General features: G+C 42.9%; 1 protein-coding gene across 1 annotated transcript in view; it reads left to right on the top strand.

The window, feature by feature from the left end:
- The window catches only part of LOC126474185 (receptor-type guanylate cyclase gcy-19), a 438242-nt gene that overhangs the window by 154719 nt on the left and 259078 nt on the right, over positions 1–24445 (top strand). The window contains exon 3 of the mRNA XM_050101647.1: positions 15138–15272. Within this exon, the coding sequence (XP_049957604.1) occupies positions 15138–15272 (135 nt within the window). The remainder of the gene's footprint in view (positions 1–15137; positions 15273–24445) is intronic.

Here is a 24445-nt window from a genome sequence, read left to right as displayed (position 1 = left end):
CAAGTCGCTGAGGAATGAAAAAAATAGAAAGTGCAAGGAAGCTAAGACGAAATGGCTGCCGGAAAAAAATATGAAGACATTGAAAAAGAAATGATTGTCAGAGGCACAGATTCAGCATACACTAAGCTCAAAACAACTTTCAGTGACATTAAAAGCAAAGGTGATAACACTAAGAGTGCAAGGGGAATTCAAGTGTTAAATGCAGAGTAGAGAGCCGATAGATGGGAAGAACACATTGAAGGCCTCTATGAGGGGGAAGAGTTGTCTGATGTGATAGAAGAAGAAACAGGAGTCGATTCAGAAGAGATGGGGACCCGGTACTAGAAGCACATTTTTAAAAGAGCTTTGGAGGACTTTAGATCAAGTAAGACAGAAGGGATAGATAACATTCCATCAGAATTTCTAAAATCGTTGGGGTAAGTGGCAACAGAACGATTATTCACGTTGGTGTGTAGAATGTATAACTCTGGCGACATACCATCTGACTTTCGATAAACATCATCCACACAATTCCGAAAACGACAAGAGATGATTAGTGCGACAATTATCGCACAATCAGCTCAACAGCTCATGTATCCAAGTTACTTACAAGAATAATATACAGAAGGATGGAAAAGAAAATTGAGGATGCGCTAGATGACGATCAGTTTGGCTTTAGAAAAGGTAAAGTCACTGGGGAAGCAATTCTGACTTTGCGGTTAATAATGGAAGCAAGACTAAAGAAAAATCAAGACACGTGCATAGGATTTGTAGACCTGGAAAAAGGGTTCGACAATGTAAAATGGTGCAAGATGTTCGAAATCCAGTGAAAATTATGGGTAAGCTATAGGGAGAGAAGGGTCAAATACAATATATGTAACAGCCAATAGGGAATAATAAGAGTGGACGACCAAAAACAAATTGCTCGTATTAAAAAGTGTGTGAGACAAGGATGTAGTCTTTTGCCCCTACTGTTGAATCTGTACATCGAGGACGCAATAATGGAAAAAAAAGAAAGGTTCAGGAGTAGAATAAAAATTCAAGGTGAATATATATCAACGATACGATTCGCTGATGACATTGCTATCGTGAGTGAAGTGAAGAAACGTACGTGATCCTGTGAACGGAATGAACAGTCTAAGGAGTACAGAGTATGGACTGAGAGTAAATCGAATCTGCCCATACTAACTGACAGGAAGTATCTACGTCAATTTCGCGACAAGTACTTCTGATAGCAACAAACACGCCACCGCCAACCGTGTTTAGCCTATGCTTTCGGAAGACCATTAGGTTCTTCGCAAAAATTTCTACTGAGTTTACATCCGGCTTTAGCCAGCTTTCGGTGCCTATAACGATTTGAGCATCAGTGCTTTCTATTAGCGCTTGGAGCTCTGGTACTTTCTCAACACAGCTAAGACAATTTACAACTGTTATACCAATGGTTCCTGTATCTACGTTCCTCTTGTGTTCAGCTTGCACCCATTGTGACTGAAGCCCTTCTTGAGTTTTCCCGAGACCCTCTAACCTAAAAAAAAACCGCCCAGTCCACGCCACACAGCCCCTGCTACCCGTGTAGCTGCCTCCTGCTTATAGTGGACATCTGTCCTATTCAGCGGAACCCGAAACCCAACCACCATGACTGCTAGGTTGTACGTCAGTCTGGTGATTCGACATGTTGTGCTGTTCTAGGGGCTGTTTTCCAACAGGATAATGCTCATCCACATACAGCTGTTGTAATCCAACATATTCTACTAAGTGTCGACATGTTGGCTTGGCCTCCTCGAACACCCTATCTGCTTCCAACGGAGCGCATATGGGACATCATCAGACAATAGCTCCAGCGTCATCCACAACCGGCTTTAATCGTCCCTGCACTGACCGGAGTTGGAACATAATCACTGAGTGACATTTGCACTGAGTGACACTCAAAAATGGTTCAAATGGCTCTGAGCACTATGCGACTTAACTTCTGAGGTCATTAGTCCCCTAGAATTTAGAACTACTTAAACCTAACTAACCTAAGGATATCACACACATCCATGCCCGAAGCAAGACTCGAACCTGCGACCGTAGCGGTCACGCGGTTCCAGACTGAAGCGCCTAGAACCACTCGGCCACCCCGGCCGGCAGGAGTGAGACTCGCACGGATCCCGGGGGTCTTGTCGGGCTAACCGGCTTTCACTGGCACAGGCACTCTTAAGAAATCTAGCAGTCCAGCACAGCTACAAGTGCAAGCTGACTCGCGCTCGCACTACAGCAGTGAGCAATAGTTTATCGCTTCAGGGAGGCTCGTCAACGGGTTCCGTGGCAAATTTATTATTAAAACTGTTGTGTTAGTGAGAACGTGCGATGAAATTCAACGTAATGAGAAATGGCAATGAAATTCAACATTTCTTTCAATATTTCGACGATGCAAAGAACGTTGAACGTTGGGCAGCTAAGTGAGAAACGAGGTGTTTCTTACAACTATTGGAACCTTACGCTGACTGCCATTTTAGGACGAAACTTAAATTGATAAACTTTCGTTTCATTACTGTTTTATTGCAAGGTTAAACATAAAAACACAGAATGTCAATGAATATTACTTATTTTACTTTTCACTACTTGTATCAGTTTTTGAGTAATGCTAACTTGAAGCCAAGCTCTTGAGTCTGCCAGTGAGCTTCTGTGGGCGGTTTTCATTCTCTTCGTTACGTATCAAAGCAGCATGTATATGTAACTCTAAACATCGACTTAATCGTCGCTGCAGACTTCTAGAATCGTGAAAATTCACATTGAAGAAACGGAAGTCGACGAGACTGAATTTGCTTACTTACTCCTTGGTACTGCAGCCCGTGTAGGGCCTTGGCCTCCTGGATTATCTCCGTCCACTCTTCTCTACTGGCTGCCTTGGCTCTTCATCTTCTAACGCCCATTCTTCAAAAGTCCTCCTCCACGTTGTCTAGCCATCTGTCCCTTGGTCTGCGCATTATACGGCGTCCACCTGGTTTTCCTTTGAAAACTTTCTTGCCTGAGCTGCTCTCCACCGTTCTTTCTAGATGTCCCAAACCAACGTAGCCTATTACTCTTTACTTCTGTCAGGACAACTGATTTCTTGTACAAATCTCTAATCTCATTATTTCTGATTCGGCAAAACCCCCTATCATTCACTGGCCCGAAGATTTTCCTAAGTATCTTCCTTTCCCATCTCTGCAACAACTCATCGTCATTTTGTGTCATTGTCCAAGTCTCCGAACCATAGGCCCACATAACTACAGTACGATACACTGTCAGCTTGAGATTTCTTCTAATGCTCCTTGCTTTAAATACATTAATCAGTGCGAAGTAGCTCCTGTTACCAGCTGTAATCCTCATATCATTATTCTCAGTTACCAGTAACCCATGGTGTTTAAACTTCTCACAGCGTTCAGAATTTTTCCCGTTCAAAGTCATGCTTCTTTCTCCTTCACTATACCGTTTCCTAGATGTTAACATATACTTCGTCTTTGACTGATTAATTGTCAGTCCCACTTCTGCTCCACATCTTTCTAATTTTTGAAGCTTTTCTTCCAGGTCCTGTTTCCTCCTGGACAACAAATCAGTATCATCTGCGTATGTAAGAGCCTATGTCACTCTATTGAACAGTGTTCCCACAGGGTTGCCGTTTTGTATCTTTCGCATTACCCTCCCCCCCCCCCCCCCCCCCCCAAGGCTATGTTAAACAGAATAGTGGAGAGCACATCACCTTATTGCAATCCTTGGTTAACTTCAAATGCCTTTGATAACGTGCCCTCAACCTTACTTTACATACTGTTCTTCTCAAAGTCATTTGGATCACTCTTATTAGTTTGTTGCGAACTCCTGCGCCTTGCACTGCCTTCCAGAGTTGATACCTTTTGATACTATCATGAGCTTGTTTGAAATCAACAGCTGGTGGACGTCAATGTTATACTCATAACATTTTTCAAGGATTTGTCTGATGGCAAAATTCTGATCTGTAGTGGATCTATTGGTTCTGAAACCACACGTCTTGCAATGAAACTATAATCATCCAAACGTCGACCTGCGGTGTATAAGTTGCCGAGCGTACGCATTGACAGCATAACACGAAAACAGTGAAAGTGCGCGACGCTCTGCAAGCTGAAAAGCAGTTTACGGTAACCTAATCTCACTGCAGATTCATTCGTTGATTGTTCCTTCACAAAAAAGTGTATTTTCGTAGTGAAAATGTTGGGAAAATTATTGAGATCTTTATTCCTCTGCTCCCGTATGATTAATACTTTCTTCAGTTATATCGCTTAAAATCGTTTTTCTTTTCCTTCTTTTTTTCCACTTCAGCTTCTCGCTGTCCCCTCTCCAAGTGTCCATAATCTTTTGCATGGAAGCTATTGTAATGTTGTTGTAAACTAAACTTTTTCATTGTGTTCAGAGTTCTAAAGCACATTAATAGAACACTAAGGATATCAAGATACTACCACGTACGATAAACATGTAGACTAGGCATCCAGCAGTGATGCACTGATGTTGCTGTGTCTGACTTCTTTGGAGTTCCTAACCCGACCATTATGCTACTTTTCATCCCTTTAAAAACAGCTGCTTTCTATTTTAAGGGGAGACTCCAACCTAAAACTTTTCTCAATTGAAATTTAATGACTATTTCACATCTCCAGAGTATTTACTCTTAGATTCAAAAACGATTTGGCTGTATTCGAATTACAACTAAGTATAGGAAATGAGAATGAAATTTTCACTCCGCAGCGGAGTGTGCGCTGATATGAAACTTCCTGGCCGAGTGGTTCTAGGCGCTACAGTCTAGAACCTACGCAACCGCTACGGTCGCAGGTTCGAATCCTGCCTCGGGCATGGATGTGTGTGATGTCCTTAGGTTAGTTAGGTTTAAGTAGTTCTAAGTTCTAGGGGACTGATGACCTCAGAAGTTAGGTCCCATAGTGCTCAGAGCCATTTGAACCATGAAACTTCCTGGCAGGCTGAAACTGCGTGCCGGACCGAGACTCGAGCTCGGGACATTTGCCTTTTGCGGGCAAGTGCTCTGCCAACTGAGCTACCCAAGCACGACTCACGCCCCGTCCTCACAGCTTTACTTCTGCCAGTATCTCGTCTCCTACATTCCAAACTTTACAGAAGCCGCGAAAGGCAAAGATCCCGAGCTTGAGTCTCGGTCCGGCACACAGTTTTAATCTGCCAGGAAGTTTTATATCAGCGCACACTCCGCTGCAGAGTGAAAATTTCATTCTGCAAACATCCCCCAGGCTGTGGCCAAGCCATGTCTCCGCATATCCTTTCTTTCAGGAGTGCTAGTTCTGCAAGGTTCGCAGGAGAGCTTCTGAATGTTTGGAAGGTAGGAGACGAGATACTGGCAGAAGTAAAGCTGTGGGGATGGGGCGTGAGTCGTGCTTGGGTACCTCAGATGGAAGAGCACTTGCCCGCGAAAGGCAAAGGTCCCGAGTTCGAGTCTCGGTCCGGCACACAGTTTTAATCCGCCAGGAAGTTTCACGTCTAGGAAATGTTCGAAATACGGACTGTATAAAGGGACGTGACACACGGAAAGATGCCAAGGATAATTTTTGGTTTCTATCACCATCAGACGGAACCAGTTTAACACAGAACTTGGCATAAACTGAAACTGGGAAAAACCAGTTGCAAGATTTCCAGGAAAACCGAAGGGAAACAATTGGCAGTCAATTGTTGGAAATCACTTCCTTTGCCTGTTCACTGTGTAAATAAAAATTTAGAGAATACAATGAAGCCCTGTTCAGTGCAATCAACAAGCTCGAAGGAAACAGGCATTGGCGTACGATCAGATATCCCCACCACTGTACCACCTGAAGAAGACTGTGAGTAGGTTTTTATTCAGAAAATTCAACAGAAAGACTACCTTGATCTTGGAATTACAAGAAGCAGCCTCACATAAGGAAGAAGGGAAAACATTATCATACAGGTGAATTTTAATGGGTATGTGTCTTGTAGTAACATTCATTTTCTGATAAAAATGTTGAAATCCGTTTTACAATAAGTTTGTTGTTCTAAGCTCAGTATCAACTTTTTGGAACTAGTTTTGATGTGTTTGCGTACTTCTACGCATTAATATTATCTAAAATGTATGTCATTTATTTTATCATCATATTTATATATCGATAATTAAAGAAAATTTAAGGCTCGAATTTGAAATAAACACTGAAAACAAAAATTAATAATATTTCTCATAAAATGAATGCACAGAACCGTAGAACTATGTCTTGAGAATGTACCTCAAAAATCTGTCATGCGAAAATTGTGCTGTGAGTACCGAAAGTTGGTTTTCAAGAATACTATTGAAATCACATTAAAAATTCAAGACTCTAAAACCAGTGAAGTTATGGACTCCTAAACCTGGGTAGTGCTCCTTCTTTACATAATAGATGCGATTTTAAACTTTAGTTGCTATCGGCAAAGTAGAACAAAACTTAAATTTTGAGTGGAATTTCCCCTGTTTTTAATTTTTTATTTTTATTTATTCATTCATTTATTTATTTATTTATTACTTTTTTAAATTATTCTACGTACTAGAATTCCAAGAGTCGCTCGCGCCTTCCGATTAGCGGAACATCCAAACGTGTCTTCTCGAAATTTTAACGGAGATTCCGTTCGTAGTGCATTCAGAACATCATGCCGGCAAAAAAGCATCAACTTCTCATGGCTTGGACGTTCCAGCCGGAAGGCGGGTCGTGAAAGGCGCTCCGTAGAAAACTGGAAAAGAGCTGCTTGTATCTGGGGTTGCGAACAAGTAAACAATGTCGATCGTTAAGGTACGTCCAATAACCTAGTTCTTCTGTCTCGTCGGGGCCGAAAAGGTAGCGGACCGTATGACCACGTATCCAGTTCACAGCGTTAGATTTGTTGAAGGGTAAGGAATCACATCCGGGAATAAAAGAGTCAGGAAAGTGAACTGAACAGGTGTCTGTCAGGTAAGTAAAGCCAAGATACGCTGCGAGAGCCTCCAGACGTGGAGAACGGATGGGCGTCTGTGTCCTCTACACCATAGTGTACACAGAAGGGTGTGTCAGCGAGGCGGGTGCGGTGCAAACGAAACTGGTTGGCCTATTTGCCATTGACGGTGATATAGCAAGTGGACTGGACGCTGGTGTCGAGATAACCGGCATGTACCGCTTTTCACACACGACGCCATATGAACTGGGGAAACTTGTGTTCCATGGGTTTGCGGATTCGACACATTTGTAATTAATCGTGTAGAGTCTTTGACTGGCGTATATCTGAAAGGGGTGAGGAGTACTGGATGTAACCCACTTCTAGAAAGAAGTGCCGAAAGTAATAAAGGGGGGTAGAATGTCTGATAGCATGACTGGGGCTGACATGGAGACTGGCTCGTGTTCATGCAAAAGCAGTCCGGTCAGGATCGTCGGGCAGCGACGCCAGGCTTCCAGTTGGAAGCCAACAAAGAGTGCCCTAACTCCGTCTGGCACATGGAATAAGCCCACCCCACCACGCTCCCGCGGGAGGGCAAGGGAGGACTATTGAACTTTAAATAACCTCCCGGTACAGACAAAGGATCCCATCGCCATCCACATACGACGTGCGAGGGGAATCGGAACCGGGAACACTTGTGCCACATGGGGGATGCGTGAGGCGTGGTAAACATTCACATATTGCGCACGCTGTACAATGTCGAGGGATCTAAGCCGGTGGTTCACAAGGCCAGCCTTGATGGTTTTGAGGAGACGTCTACTGTTGGTTGCCGCTGAATGATGGAGGTCGTTAATAAAATCAATGCCCAAACGGCGGACGCTGGTGGCCACACTTAGAGGAGCGACATATCTCTCAGGTTGACCCTCACCAATGAGCAGAATCTTCGATTTGGAAATGTTAAGAGATCTGCCCGATGCCTCCCCATGTGTCGCCGCCCAAGTCAGTGTCGCACGAACATCGTCTTCATTACCCACGCAATAGCAGGCTTACCAGACGTTGGCGAAGCCCCTGGAGTAGGGGCCCCCTTAAGCACTGCGCCGTATACACTGTATGTTGGTATCTGAGGTTTCGCCGAACCTAATTATGGTCATTTCTCTCAAGGCAGCACATTGTTTGCGCTTCTGCCCTACCAATCGGCCGTGCTGCGCTACGTAATGACGACTGGCCGTCCCATTTCTACGCGAGCACTCACAACACAGGCACGAGCGAGGGTGACCGATCTTGTTCTCCTAGCCGCTTCCTTAATAGGCCTGCTGTAATACACGACATAGATGTTGAAAGGTTGCAAAAGTCCGATCAGTCATGTTTTCATGATAACTTATTTTCCTTTTGCTAGTTTCACTCTGGTTTGCTCATCTTCTAACGGATGGACGAAGTATGGATTTCATTGCATTACGTTTGTCTGCGATTCCGCTGCAAAGATTTTGTATTCGGTAACCGCCCATACAGATTTTGATTCTATGAATCTCTCAAGGCGAATGCTGCTATTATTTCCTAGAAAACGCTTGGTATTTGAGATAGTCTTGTCAGTCTTTATTAGGAAATATTTTACACGTTTCAAGGGATATTTTTTCGACTTTTTTGTAGTTTCCAGGGAACATCACGAGGAGATACTCTCTTTTCGTCCCCCACTAAATTTTTTTACATCATTTACAGGATTGCCAATGATTACATTTAACTACTTCTCAGTATTTACAAATGTTTCAACGATTGGTTCAAATGGCTCTGAGCACTATGGGACTCAACTGCTGAGGTCATGAGTCCCCTAGAACTTAGAACTAGTTAAACCTAACTAACCTAAGGACATCACAAACATCCATGCCCGAGGCAGGATTCGAACCTGCGACCGTAGCGGTCTTGCGGTTCCAGACTGCAGCGCCTTTAACCGCACGGCCACTTCGGCCGGCGTTTCAACGATTCTGACGTTTTCTTTGTCATTGTAATTTCTATGAGTAGGCCACACAAGTCAGAAATTGTGTTTGATTCCCATCAGTTTGGAGTTTTTTTAAAGGCTCTGCAATCGTTTCGTCAGTCTTCATTTCTGACTTTTTTCTTTTGTTTCCATCAAGGTTTAAAATCAATCGGTGAAACTAGTGGCAGTGGTACTCTGCATTTTCTCAGATTTTTCAGCAAAGAGGAAATATTCGGATGAATTTTTGATATCAATGTGTATATTCTTCGGTTCCACCATTTTGAGAAGTTATTGGTGCGATGGCGCCGTTCACTGCAGTTCCACATCTCTCTTGGCATATGTTCGTTATCGAGCCACAGTTCCACAATATATGATAAAAGTCCTGAAGCTTTTGGTTTTCAGGCGTATTCTCATCCCAACATTTCCAAGGGAAGATGTCTCGAACAGAACCCATTTTTATGTCGATGTGTAGTTTCTTGTTTTCCTTGTAGGTTGGAACGAGGCTGCAACATTGTACTTGTTTCCACAAACATTGATTAAACTGATAATTGCAACCAGCAGTCTCTGTTCCAGGAAACAAACTGTTAGCTGCTTGGGCGATGGCAATTTCGAAGTCCATCATCAGAGATGCAGGGTTCCATCCAGGCACATTAGTTTTGATAGCTTTAAAAGAAAACTTCATGTTTCTCGCTTTTTATTTGGCAACAAAACATGAACAGCTGGAATGGTGTTAATTTCCTCCCAAGAACTATTAAGGTCGGCGTGGAGCACAAACAGCTGTTCAAACTGTTTGCTTGAACTCTTGAACGTTCCATTCAAAAAGAATGATTCGTAGTTTGATAAACATGATTTTCCCTTTTCGCTGGCAAACACTAGTATTCTGTCATACGATCCCCAGTTATCATCTGCAAGTAAAAAAATTGCTAAATCTTTCATCAGCAAATTATTTTCTTGGAAGAATATTCCTCCAGAATTTGTACGATCTTGCGCAGTGCCCATATATTTGCTCCTAATATAATGCAACGTTTGTTTCGCACTTCTGTGTGATGATAACGATGATACTAAGGCGTAGCCTGGATTGAGAGCTGCCCTACTTCTCCAACGTAAACTGATGAAACTGTAGCGTCTGTTTCTTTCAGTCGCTTCTTTGCGCTGACGAAAGGTTTTCGCACTTTATTTGCTGCTTCATCTGGAATACAAACATGGCTGCCTTCGCCTGAATCTGTGTTACTTTTTGTGGATAGTCTTCCTTTGCATGTGTTCTTTATAAAGTTTAAACAACACCAGTAACTCACTTCTTGTTGTATTGTACTCTGCTCATTCACTCATTCACGTCTATTCGAAGAATTTGTCTGGTGATAGTAGCTGATTATATAGATTACAAAATTCTCTATGAAGATTCGTCCCTTTGTAAATTTCATGTACAGCATTCCTTTTCCCTTTTAATTACCTACGTGAAGCTAATTTTGCAGCCTTACTCTCCATCTACAGCATTCTACAGTTTAGGGGCGCCGTTTTATAGAAACAGCTGGTCAGCTGTAAGCAGCCGTCTTGTAGCGCGAGATGGCCGCTCGCACGCAGGACACAGCTTTTCCCCCGATGCTGCTGTTGTTGCTGGAGTGTCGCGTATCCAGTCGTCTCTCGCTGTCGATCGCATCTGATGCTCAACGTAGGGGTTTCCGGGTGCTTTCGATTAGATAGTGTACGAGAGCGAAGAGAAACTCATTTAATTTTCTTTCGTGGGTGGTGGGCGGTGGTCCAAAGTATGTTCCGTGCCTAACGATGCGTTTCCTAATTCTGGTGACATCATTAGATTCCATTAAGATTCAGATAGGCAAGATCAGCAAGACGAACTGTTTAAGTTCGTGGGATCACACCGACGTGTTTTACGGAGCTGTGTTTTATTCAGCCTTGCTGTATGGCCCAATACTTGTACAACGTGTCTCATTTCAATCTTCCTAAAAAAAACAAAAAGAAATTTAACAGCAAGGAAATCCTTAGGAGAAAATAACCATTCAAAAACACAAAAACAACTTTAACAGAACGTGAGATCGTCAACGAAAGATCGTTAAATTTAGCGGATGTTGTTGTCAAAATCAAGAAGGAAGATGCAACGGAATCTGAGAAAGAGAAGCTAAGATCGCATATCTACCTTACGCTGGTGCAATAGCAGGAAAGATCCGTAGACTCTCATGGAAACAAGGCATCCAGTGTTTTTTCAATGTTAAAGATGATCCGGGTGTGTATCGCATTTCACGTGAATGTCCCAAGTTGTTAAAACAGTCTAGGCGAGATAGAAAGAAAAAAAAAGACAGCGACGGGGCCGTCTAAAACAGCGAGGGAAGTTCAGCTGTTACTGAGCACTGCCAAACTTTCTGAGATACAGTAATTTTTTAGATCTCCAGAAAGCTTTCGACACCGTTCCTCACAAGCGTCTTCTAACCAAACTGCGTGCCTATGGAATATCGCCTCAGTTGTGTGACCGGATTCGTGATTTCCTGTCAGAAACGTCACAGTTCGTAGTAATAGACGGAAAGTCATCGAGTAAAACAGTAGTAATATCCGACGTTCGCTAAGGAAGTGTTATACGCACTCTATTGTTCCTTATCTATATTAACGACGTAGGAGACAATCTGAGTAGCCCTCTTAGATTATTTGCGGGTGATGCTGTGATTTACCGTCTTGTAAAGTCATCAGATGACCAAGACGAACTGCAAAATGATTTAGATAAGATATCTGTGTGTTGCTGAAAGTGACAATTGATCCTGAATAAAGAAAAGTGTGAAGTGATTCACATGAGTACTGAAAGAAATCCGCTAAATTTCGATTACGCGATAAGTCACACAAATATTATGGGATTACAATTGCAAGTAATCTAAATTGGAACGATCATATAGATAACGTTGTGGGTAGAGCAAATCAAAGAGTGCGATTCATTGGCGGAACACTTAGAAGGTGCAACAATATACTAAAGAGACTGCTTATACCACACATGTCCGCCCTATTCCGGCGTATTGCTGCGCGGTGTAGGATCCGCATCAGGTGGGACTGATGGATGACATCAAAAAAGTTCAAAGAAGGGCGGCTCGTTTTGTATTATGGCGAAATAGGGGAGTTAGTGCCACAGACATGATACGTGAATTGGAGTGGCAATCATTAAACAAAGGCGTTTTTCGTCGCGACGGGATCTTGTCATAAAATTTCAATCACCAGTTTTCTCCTCCGAATGCGGGAAAATTCTGTTGGCACCTACCTACATAGAGATAAATGATCATCACGATAAAATAAGAGAAATCAGGGCTCGCACAGAAAAATTTAAGCGCTCGTTTATCCCGCGCGCCGTTCGAGAGTTGAACGGTAGAGACAGCTTGAAGGTGGTTCAGTGAACCCTCTGCCAGACAATTGCGAATAGCAGAGTAATCACTTAGATGTAGAATTAAGGAGTTTATTGAAATAAAGACCCCGGAAAACCTAATAAACAGAGACGGAGCTGTGAATTTAAACGAGGTTTGGTATTCGGTACTGAATTTATTGCCTCGCCTGGCATCGTCTCCACAAGAGCTGGGAAACGCTGAGGAAATCAGCGTTTCACGAGATATCGATGTGGGCTGCGAAAAACAAAAGATGATCAAAGGGCGCAATGGGAATCGGAAGTGGAACTCGACTATAAATTGCGATGCGAGACAAACAAATGTTCACAGTCTGGCTGGAGTGCAGGCACTGAGTACACTTAACAGCAAAACTCGCAGCACCTGAAAATGATGGCTGGGTTGCTGGACGATATGTTGTGCATAAAACGGAAACAACAGCGCGGCTGAACACCCGGAAACACAACATTAATCAGTCACGCCGAGAGAACCTGAGAGATCACTTTGAAGTGCTGAGTGCTATTGACAAGGGATTTCGGATCGATTCCGTATTCCTGGATTTCCGGAAGGCTTTTGACACTGTACCACACAAGCGGCTCGTAGTAAAATTGCGTGTTTATGGAATATCGTCTCAGTTATGTGACTGGATTTGCGATTTCCTGTCAGAGAGTTCACAGTTCGTAGTAATTGATGGAAAGTCATCGAGTAAAACAGAAGTGATTTCAGGCGTTCCCCAAGGTGATGTTATAGGCCCTTTGCTGTTCCTTATCTGCATAAACGATTTCGGAGACAATCTGAGCAGCCGTCTTCGGTTGTTTTCTGATGTCGTTTATCGACTAATAAAGTCATCAGAAGACCAAAACAAAATGCAAAACGATTTAGAAAAGATATCCCAATGGTGCGAAAAGTTGCAGTTGACCATAAATAACGAAAAGTGTGAGGTCATCCACATGAGTACTAAAATGAACTCGTTAAACTTCGGTTACACGATAAGTCAGTCTAATCTAAAAGCCGTAAATTCAACTAAATACCTAGGAATTACCATTACGAACTACTTAAATTGGAAGGAACACATAGAGAATGTTGTGGGGAAGGCTAACCAAAGGCTGCGTTTTATTTGCAGGACACTTAGAAAATTTAAGAGACCTACTAAGGAGACTGCCTACACTACGCTTGTCCGTCCTCTTTTAGAATACTGCTGCGCTGTGTGGGATCCTTACCAGGTAGGACTGACGGAGTACATCGATAAAGTTTAATGAAAGGCAGCACGTTTCGTATTATCGCGAAACATGGGAGAGAGCGTCACAGAAATAATTGGGATTTGGGCTGTAAATCATTAGAAGAAAGGCATTTTTCGTTGCGACGGAATCTTCTCACGAAATTCCAATCACCAACTTTCTCGTCCGAATGCGAAAATATTTTGTTGACACCGACCTACATAGGGCGGAACGATCACCACAATAAAATAAGGGAAAGATATAGGTGTTCATTTTTTCGGCGCGCTATACGAGATTGGAATAATAGATAAATGTGAAGGTGGTTCGATGAACCCTCTGCCAGGCACTTAAATGTGATTTTCAGAGTATCCCTTTAGCATTTACCCCCCCCCCCCCCCCCGTAAACGAACGAAAAAATTACAGTCACACTATTTTGCCAAAAATTGACATGTTGGGAATCGTGGTAGTAATACTATAAGTTTTTAAGTTTTGTAAATGAATCGGCAACCACCCACAAATATGGTTTAAGGTTTATTTGGATCAAACCATAGTCTCTGATTTCTTACAAATCCATCTTCAGACGGTTGTTATACGTTTCGTTGTTTTCTTGTTGCGGGCTCGTCTTGTATCCACTGGTTACGCTCACAGCATGAGTAACCTAACATCTTTATGACTGTAAGATGTTTGAAAACAATGTTTATGTGACTCACGAGAAGCTGGGCCAGGCTTTGTAAATGTTTATCGTGTGTGCTGCCATTAAATAGATCATGTAGTGGTGTAAGGTTTTTTTCAGTAAACTGAACAAGACTCGCATATTGGACGTTCGCAAATATGTTGATTTCAAAATTCGAAACAAACACATAGGGCGACTTCGTCACACAGGCGCATACAGCAGATAAGTAAGTTTAAATAACTTTAAAGCCTTTTCTTAAACACTTCGATAGAAGTGATAAGAAATAAATCTGTCGTAAGCTTTACCAAACAGCGAAAAAACGTTTTCTGTCCATTCTAGTGCAGCAAACCACTAACGGATACAAAACGAGGCCCCAGCAAGAAAACAACAAAACATGTAACAATTATCTGAAGATTGATTTGTAAAAAACCCGAAACCGGTCATGGTTTGATCAAACTAAACCTTGTTAAACCATCCTTGTGACTCGTTGCTGTTTCTCTTCGTTGTTGTGATGCAAAATTCGAACGAATGTTTTCAGTTTTACGATCAAAGATAAATGTACAATACTTCGACTTTCAAAAGGCTAGAAACAATTTAATTTATTAAAACTTTTCGCTGAGTGGTAGGTCTTGTTAGATTGAGGACAGCTGAGTCCAGTAAGGAGTTCAAATGGCTCTGAGCACTATGGGACTTAACATCTATGGTCATCAGTCCCCTAGAACTTAGAACTACTTAAACCTAACTAACCTAAGGACATCACACACATCCATGCCCGAGGCAGGATTCGAACCTGCGACCGTAGCAGTCGCGCGGCTCCGGACTGAGCGCCTAGAACCGCTAGACCACCGCGGCCGGCCCAGTAAGGAGTGAAGGGCTCAAAGAACAATATAGGGAAGAAAAAGAACAATTTAAAATGTGTAATTTTCGTAAAGTAATGTCCGCTCATAGACGTCCTGTTACGTGACGAGTCGTCCTGCAGACTTCGTTGCAGCTTGGTCGCTGACTGGATTTCGGTGGTGTTGCAGGTCCAACCTGACGCAGCGCTTCCTGGTGACGGATGAGGCGCTTGCAACCATGGACTCGTGGCCCACAGTCTCGTTGCCGGGCTTTGAGGGGGAGCTCAACAAGTCCTCCTTCATCAACAGACTCATAGAGTTCAGGTAGGTGCTCGCAAAATCTGCCGCAATGAACACAAAGTACAGCGTACTGTCATCAGAAACGGCTGTAATCTGACAACAGAGCTGCGCCAAGTAAAGACCACAACATCAGACTGACATCAAACCGTGGGATATGCGCTACATTAGCTTTCTCCATTGTAACTTTGTGGTCTCACAGATGATAAACTGTTGGTGACAATTAGGTTGAGCCAACCCTCCGTGCAGCACTTAGAGAGTAATTTAGCGTGCCATGTTTGAAAGTAAAATGAAGTTCAAGAGCAACAAAGGCTTTGCTTCAATCTGAAGTGTACCTTTATTAAAGCACATGCTGTGCTAAGATTTTGCGGAAGCCTGGTTGGCATTCGTGTAGAAGGTTAGTGGTAGTGAAATAGTCGGTATCTGAACTCGGAGCGAGTATTCGACGGCCTTGTACAGTGCGAGAAGAATATTATTGGCGCGGTAATCAGAGGGTTCCTATCTTTGAGTTTCGTAATAACATGTTTTTTTCCGGTATGGGGTTGTTAGCCCCATGATCAACCCCCAACCTGGAGGGCGTGGATTTGTATCAGATTTACTCCCTTAGGGAGACTGGCTTCACCACGCCTCTAGAGCCCTCTCTGCCCTATGTCGTTGGAAATTGAAAAAGACAAGACCGGTGTTAACGCATGGCTCAGAAACACGAAACAAGAAGAGAAGATGGGAGAGAAAAATATTAAGAAAGATTTTTGGAGCCGTGTATGAGTCGGGACAGAGGAGGATAAGGAGAAACAATGAACTGTGTAGAAATCCTGACTTGGTGACTGAAATTAAGTGTAAAGGATTGAGATGGCTGGGCCATGTAGAGCTGTCAAAAAGGTTTACACAGGAAATCCAGGTGGCAAAAGGAGCAAAGCGAGCCCGCAGAAACGATGGCTGGAGGATGTGGAAAATGATTTGAGTGCTGTCAGGAGATGAGCAGAAAATCGTCAGGATTGGGCTGTGATCATCAGAGATGCCAAGGCCCTACATGGGCTGCAGAGCCAAGGAGTAAGTAAGCAAGTAATCAGAGGGAGACGTTGCACAGTCCTTATTGGTTAAAGTATTCCCTTTTTCCAGGCCACTGTTAAATGATAGTATCTTTAAATGTAAACAGATGTATTTATTGTTTCTCCTTAATTGCTAACGATTTCAAATAACAAAGGTGTTAGTCCTATCAGATAGCGTAGCAGATGATGCAGTTTATTCGTTTTAACTTGAGACAACTAAATATCTCGAAAATGACTTGTCATATCAAAATATGTTCCAGGTGAGAAGTTAATATTAATAAAAGGGACGTCGGTCTGCACCGCCCTCCTGCGTGGGTGGGGTTCAGCTTTGTATTTTCAAATAGGAACCGTTGTTGCATGTTCGGATTCTACGTCAAAACATACATTTCACTTCACTTACGTCTCCCAGTCACAACCTTTATGCTCCCACAATTCGTGTTTCCCGCACAAGAAGGCAAATATTACACCGTCGTTTTAACCTGTCGAGGCAGGATGCATTAATGGTCAATGTCTGTGTTTATACAGCGACTGCATCTTCAAACGACAGCGCCCTTCTGACATGCATGAATTTTGATGATATCGTTTGGCTCGATGAAACATGGTTGAATTTAAAAAAAAATGCTGGAAAGAATGCTGGACGGACAAGACCATCAGCTGTTGTACGGCAGCTCCGATCTGCAGAGGGAAGAGAATTATTGTAGCGATTACCGGATATTCAAATGCTTTCATTCCTGATTGTCTGCTCTTATTCATTTCTTATAAGACCTCCGACTACCCACGTAGAGGTGATTTTGTGGACTGCCTTGCTTCGAAACTTAACCAAAAAACCCTTTAGTTGCTACGGATAACGCTCCATATCATTGTGTTATGCAATATCAGGTGCCCACAAAGGCAATGAGGAAGAAGGACATCGTTTGCTGGCTAGAAAAACGTAACACACTTGTTGATCGCCATATGAAAATTGCATGATTAACAGAACTTGTATCACAACAAAAACCTGCGTGTCCAGTTTACCTTATGGAAAAAATAGCAAAATAATGCGGGCATAACGTGCTCAGATAGTCACACCGTACCGTTGTCATTTGAACGTATTAGAACACATTTGGGATCATATCAAACGTCACATTATTGTCGAGAATTTAAAAAAAAAATACCTTGACTGAAGTGGAACGCCTTTTGAAAGACGCAATCAAAAAAATTGTACCAGATGACTAACACAAAGCAGTAAAACATGTACAAATGGTTCAAATGGCTCTGAGCACTATGAGACTTAACATCTATGGTCATCAGTCCCCTAGAACTTAGAACTACTTAAACCTAACTAACCGAAGGACAGCACACAACACCCAGCCATCACGAGGCAGAGAAAATCCCTGACCCCGCCGGGAATCGAACCCGGGAACCCGGACGTGGGAAGCGAGAACGCTACCGCACGACCACGAGATGCGGGCTTGTGAAACATGTATCAGGAATGATACAGGAAACATAAAATAAATCAGGCATATTAACAACACCGCATCGAAGACTTGACTACATCTATCAGTACGAGCAGCGACACCGGTAATTCGAATGACTCTGCTTTAAGCGGTGTTTTCACATTGCACCAGGCTAGTGTGTAGCTACTTTAATGTATTTCTCACTACCGTTAAATCTTAACGGTTGTGAATCTGTTTCGATTACTTTCTCTTTCTTGTAGTGAGACTAAGAAATGTTGTTCAGCCAGCTGCTGTCACCTCCTTATGGTACGTTAGGCTGCGATTTTAAAAAAAAATTCATTTTGTGTAGACTTCAAGAAGTTATTTCAATGTCGGTAACACTTTTCGTTATACGTAATGACAAGAAAGAACTTTTCCCAAACACAAAAATTTCCCCAATTTTAATAACAAACTTAAACCCGCAGTAATTAAAATTAAGGAAAGATATTTGACTGATCTAGAAATAATACCAAGAGATGCATCATACGTAAATTTCAGAATTTTTACATTATTTTTGTAGGAGATAGAGGTTTTAAACTTCGTGCTTATTACGAGCTGAATGTTAACATAGTTCTGTAAAAACAGCGTTTACAAAAGCTTGTATACAGCAAATTCAATACAGTATGCAACAATGAAAAGATTCATTGCCGAGCCAAGTATTTTGGTAGTCAATGAAATGAAAGTATTGTTGTGAGTTCGATAGTTTTTAGATATGACTTCATAAGTTTGAAGCTGTTTGTGAACGGGAAAATTTTTCCTGTTTCAAAGAAAGTTAACGATGCTCTGGTCCTAATTAAATGTAAGAATATATTTTTGGCATGCTGAGAGGCAGTGTAGAGATCTACATGTACTTGAATATTGATTTTTGCCCTTCATTATAGTCATAGATAGAAACTTTAAAGCGAATTTTATCGCCACGCAGAGACACGTGGTGTGGTAGCTGCTTGCAGACCGTACGTGCGGCGGCAATGTCAGGGCCCAAAATCAGACTTCAGTGGGAATTCAGTGTTTATTCTGGACAAAATATGGCTTTGAACTCCTCTCTCCTTTTCCCTGCCCACTCCTTCCCCCCTCACTTCTCGTCCCTATCCTTCATTCCTGCATGTCCCCGTGTTCCCATTCCACCCCTACTCCCTCTCCTCAAAAACTGTACAGTGAATAATAACTATAGTACTACAATACATTTTTAGAACATACTGTCAATATCAAAATGGATGCTATTGCACACATTTTTAAGGTTTAACCTGTCGGGTAAAACGTCGGTTATAACTGCTATCTTTAACTCCTCGCTAAACTTTCTGATGGCACATACAGAATCACTTATTTTAATTATTTTCTTACTCTTGCAAACCGAATATTACGTTGAGAAACAATAATTTCTACTTCTATACTCGGTTAGGCGATTAGTAAATTATGAACAGAGTTACTATAAAACGTGGAACTTACGAACTACATGACATTCTTTTCGACAGAGATGGAGTCATAGAACATTAAGAATGGCTACGAAGATACTGAGAAAAAAATTAAAATAATCAAAGTAAAAGTGAACATTGATTGCAGTAAGACCGCCAAAAGCTTCGAGATTTTAAGTGAAGTACACAGTGTGCCAATAATCAAAATTCCAGTTTCAAAACGTTGTACAAAGAGAAATTTTGGAAACTTGTGGTAAGTTCTATGGGACCAAATTGCTGAGGTCACCGGTCCCTAGGCTTACACACTACTTAATCTGTCTTAAACTAACTAACTAACTTACGCTAAGGACAAGACACTCAGCCATGCCCCAGGGAGGACTCGAACCTCCGACGGGGGGAGCTGCGCGAACCGCGGCAAGGTGCCTGAGACCGCTCGGTAGAAAGAGAGCCACTGGTCAGAATGAAGTCAAAATCGAATAGCATGTTATTGGCGCAAGGAGAAACATTACGAAACAAAAAAATTTAACAATTATTTGTCCAATAGATGGCGCTGTAAATAGGGTCGGCTACAAATGACAAATGAATCGCAATACGGCGGGCATAGTTCGTGTTGCACATCACACCTACTCATACTGCTCACTGTGCTTCACTGCACAAGTTAGGTAAACGCATCCACCACGGGAGGGAAGTATCAAATCTGATGGGAAAAACTGATTTTGAATCATCCTGAGTCCACAAACTGCATTGAAAACGACGTCGGTTTTTAATTGTCTTAGAGCACAAAGCCGCATAACAAGCAAACTGACACCGATTTCTAACTGTCGCGAGACTGGTGCAGGACACATTCAGTATGTTGTCCACCGTTTCGTGCCACAAGTTGAAACCGAGTGCCAGAATTTTCCACAACAAATCGGTGTGTATTGGAGACAAAGTTCAGAATGCATTGCGTTCTGAGTGCCTTCACTTCAGCCACGTTCATAATTGGAGCACTAAACACAACGTCTTTCCGATAACCCCACAGCCAGAAGCCACACGGATTGAGATCAAGTAATCTGGACGACCAGACCGTAGGGAAAATAACAGCAGACAAATCTAGCATTTCGGAAATCTCTCTACAGCAGCCACTTCACTGGCTTTGCAATGTGCGGAGGAGCGCTACCTCACAGAAAAAGGATCCTACCACCATATCCACGCTGTGAAGGGTTGTAATGACGATGGCGCGCGAAAGACTCTCATAGCGTTTACCAGTAACAGTGTAGCTAACAGGACCGGCAGGACTCCTCGGAAAAATAGCGCCCTGCGATGGACAATACCGTTGACCCACAGCACACAGTCACATTTGCAGAATGAAGTGGTACCGGCTGATGTGTACAGTTCTTCTGTTACGCATATTCTGCAATTTTGCGTATCGACATGTCTTTGGAGATGGAAATGAAATTACTCTGTCCACATAATATTTCACGGCCATTCATTGTCCTCTTCCATGGGAGCAAGGAATTCCAGAACGAACGTCTGTCCTGCTCGCAGGTCAGCTGGGATCAGCTCCTGAACGTGGACGATTCTGTATGGTTAGCAATGCTGGAAGTTTTGTATGATTTTATGGACCGCCTCGCAGGCATGTGCAGCGTTCGGGCAATCCTTCGTGCACTGCATGTTCGCGCACCACCACTTGGCGCCTCCTGCAGTGTTGCGGCCACATCTTCGACAGACGTAGGATCAACTGCTTTCCTTTCTCTGCTACGCTGCACTTCAAACGAACGTGCCTTTTCGAATTTTGTGATCATTTCAGAAAAATGGTTCAAATGGCTCTGAGCAGTATGGGACTTAACTTCTGAGGTTATCAGTCCCCAAGAACTTAGAACTACTTAAACCTAATTAACCTAAGGACATCACAAACGTCCCTGACCGAGGAAGGATTCGAACCTGCGACCGTAGCGGGCGCGTAGTTCCAGACTGTAGTGCCTAGAACCGCTCGGCCACCTCGGCCGGCTGTAATCTTTTCCTCCAGACCATTACCATACATCGGATCAAAGCCTTTTTTCATACACCTGAGTGTCCGGAACTTTGCAGGGCTAGTGGTTTACAGTCACCTTCTTGTAAAAAAGCTTTACCAGCAGCGCGCGACCTTCATGGGGAAAGCAGTTTTGGGAATCTCGGACGCAAACTAAAGAACAGCCGTTTGCCGCGCGTCTGTTGGTGTGCATATTACGACGCTTACAGCACCACCTGTCGATCAAATCTGCGTTAATTGTTTTCCCACGACGTCCCCCGCCCCCCACCCCCCAATTCCCCCGCGTCAATAACACGCTGTTCAAATTTGACGTCATTCTGAGCAGTGGTTCCCTTTCTACAGGAGCATTAATTACGGACATCCTATGTGTCGATTTTAAGCTGTATAATATGTAATGTAGGTTCACTTTTTCGCTTTGAGAGAAATGAGACTGTAAAAGAAACTTTAAAGGCAGACGAACAAACAGTAATATTCCCATGCGTTAACCGTCACGCTTGTAGAGATGTGTTCCACAATGCTGGTCCTACATGTAAGTTATATCACTTAAGGCTACAGTACCATATGGACATAAGACTACGAAATCACCAAATTCTCCCAATCACATGCCACTTGTGGTAAGATACGTTTCACAACTACACTACTGGCCATTAAAATTGCTACACCAAGAAGAAATGCAGATGATAAACGGGTATTCATTGGGCATATATATTATACTAGAACTGACATGTGATTACATTTTCACGCAATTTGGGTGCATAGATTCTGAGAAATCAGTACCCAGAACAACCACCTCTGGCGGTAATAACGACCTTGATACGCCTGGACATTGAGTCAAACAGAGCTTGCATTGCGTGTACAGGTACAGCTGCCCATGCAGCTTCAACACGACACCACAGCTCACCAAGAGTAGTGACTGGCGTATTGTGACGAGTCAGTTGCTCGACCACCATTGACCAGACGTTTTCACTTGGTGAGAGATCTGGAGAATGTGCTGGCTAGAGCAGAAAGGCCCGTACAGGACCTGCAACATGCGGTCGTGCATTATTCTGCTGAAATGTAGGGTTTCGCAGGGATCGAATGAAGGGTAGAGCCACGGGTCGTAACACAACACAAATGTAACGTCCACTGTTCGAAGTGCTGTCAATGCGAACAAGAGGTGACCGAGACGTGTAACCAATGGCACCCCATACCATCACGCCGGGTGATACGCCAGTATGGCGATGACGAATACATGCTTCCAATGTGCGTTCACCGCGATGTCGCCAAAGACGGATGTGACCATCATGATGCTGTAAACAGAATCTGGATTCATCCGAAAAAATGACGTTTTGCCATTCGTGTACCCAGGTTCGTCGTTGACTACACATCGCAGGCGCTCCTATCTGTGATGCAGCGTCATGTGTAACCGCAGCCATGGTCTCTGAGCTGATACTCCACGCTGCTGCAAACGTCGTCGAACTGTTCGTGCAGATGGTTGTTGTCTTGCAAACGTCCCAATCTGTTGACTCAGGGACCGAGACGTGGCTGCACGTTCCGTTACAGCCATGCGAATAAGATGCCTGTCATCTCGACTGCTAGTGATACGAGGCCGTTGGGATCCAGCACGGCGTTCCGTATTACCCTCCTGAACCGATTCCATATTGGATCTCGACCGACGCGAGCAGCAATGTCGCGATACGATAAACCGCAATCGCGATAGGCTACAATCCGACCTTTATCAAAGTCTGAAACGTGATGATATACATTTCTCCTCCTTACACGAGGCATTACAACAACGTTTCACCAGGCAACGCCGGTCAACTGCTGTTTGTGTATGAGAAATCTGTTGGAAACTTTCCTCATGTCAGCACGTTGTAGGTGTCGCCACCGGCGCCAACCTTGTGTGAATGCTCTGAAAAGCTAATCATTTGCATATCACAGCACCTTCTTCCAGTCGGTTAAATTTCGCGTCTGTAGCACGTGATCTTCGTGGTGCAGCAATTTTAATGGCCAGTAGTGTAACAAAGGGAGAGCACGACGTTGGGATCGCAGATTAAATTCAGACTTTATACGTCTTTAGTAGGCCACTAAAACAACATAATGCGCAAAAAAAAGTTGAAAGTAAGGCGCACTACTCTGACAATTCGGAGAAAATCGCAATAGAAGTTTTACTCGTCTGTTATGTAACTGGTGTATCTGTGCGAAGGTACCGTCCATGAGTAGTCGTTGTGGTCCAGTTCCACTTCGAGCGCCGAACGGGACGGTTCTTGTTTATTTCACTTACCGCAGCGACGCTTGTGTGAAGTTTTACTTAAAGCTCTCTATATAGGATACAGAGCTTATACAGAGCTTTACTTTTCCTCGTTAATGTTTTCCCCGCCGACTGAGAGTGAACATCATGACTACCGATGCAAACGTTTTCACCTCCGTTCTAGCGTAAATGTTGGTCCTCGATTTCATAGCTAATTTCCTTACTATAATACGTAAAAACTACAAAACTAATACGTCTGTTTCATGAAGAGTTTATTAACAAATCTCTGACAGTTGCAGTACATATGTTTGGCAAATAGTTCATTGTCAAGCTGGAAGTGCCTGGTCTTAACAACAAACATCAAAATGGTAACATATGATTTATAAAATGTTCACAGAAGATGTGCCTGCTTAGAAAGTCAAAAACAATGAGTACTGCAACTTTGACAGATATGTTTCTAAATGCTTCACGAAATATTAAAAAGGTTTCTGGTCTTGTGTCAACAAAAGATTGAAACTCAAAAATAATATGTCTGTATGTATTACCTGACGAGTCGATTTGACGAGAGAGACAGAGAGAGAGAGCGAGAGAGAGGGGAGAGAAAGACAGATAGGTGGAAATGGCAACAAACTAAGCTCTGGTATTTTTAGAACTGAACGCGTACACACATGACATTGACCAACATTATTGCTCCACAACCGTCCTCGGACACGATAACTTCAGGAACATTTGAACACTTTAATGTGAGCGAATTTCAGTGGGACTGATTTCACACAAAATTTTACTTTGGTATGCCTTTCATTCATTTAATGTGACACTTTTGAAAAACTCTTTGTCTAGGTGTAAGAAGTTTTCCGAAGAGTCCCTTATTTATCTCCAAAGCCTAGCTCTGTGCAACAAAATCTGTGAAGTTTTTGCAGTGTGTCTTCTCATAATTTGTTACCTAGCTGCTTAGTTATAAGTATCATCTATGGAATATATACCGTGAGACGCTAATTCTTTTTTGTAATTTAATGTCGTCAG

This window comes from Schistocerca serialis, chromosome 4, assembly GCF_023864345.2.
Source record: "Schistocerca serialis cubense isolate TAMUIC-IGC-003099 chromosome 4, iqSchSeri2.2, whole genome shotgun sequence".
Classification (NCBI taxonomy): Eukaryota; Metazoa; Arthropoda; class Insecta; order Orthoptera; family Acrididae; genus Schistocerca; species Schistocerca serialis.
Note: the sequence above shows the minus strand (reverse complement) of the source record. Positions and strands in the feature narration are given on the sequence as shown.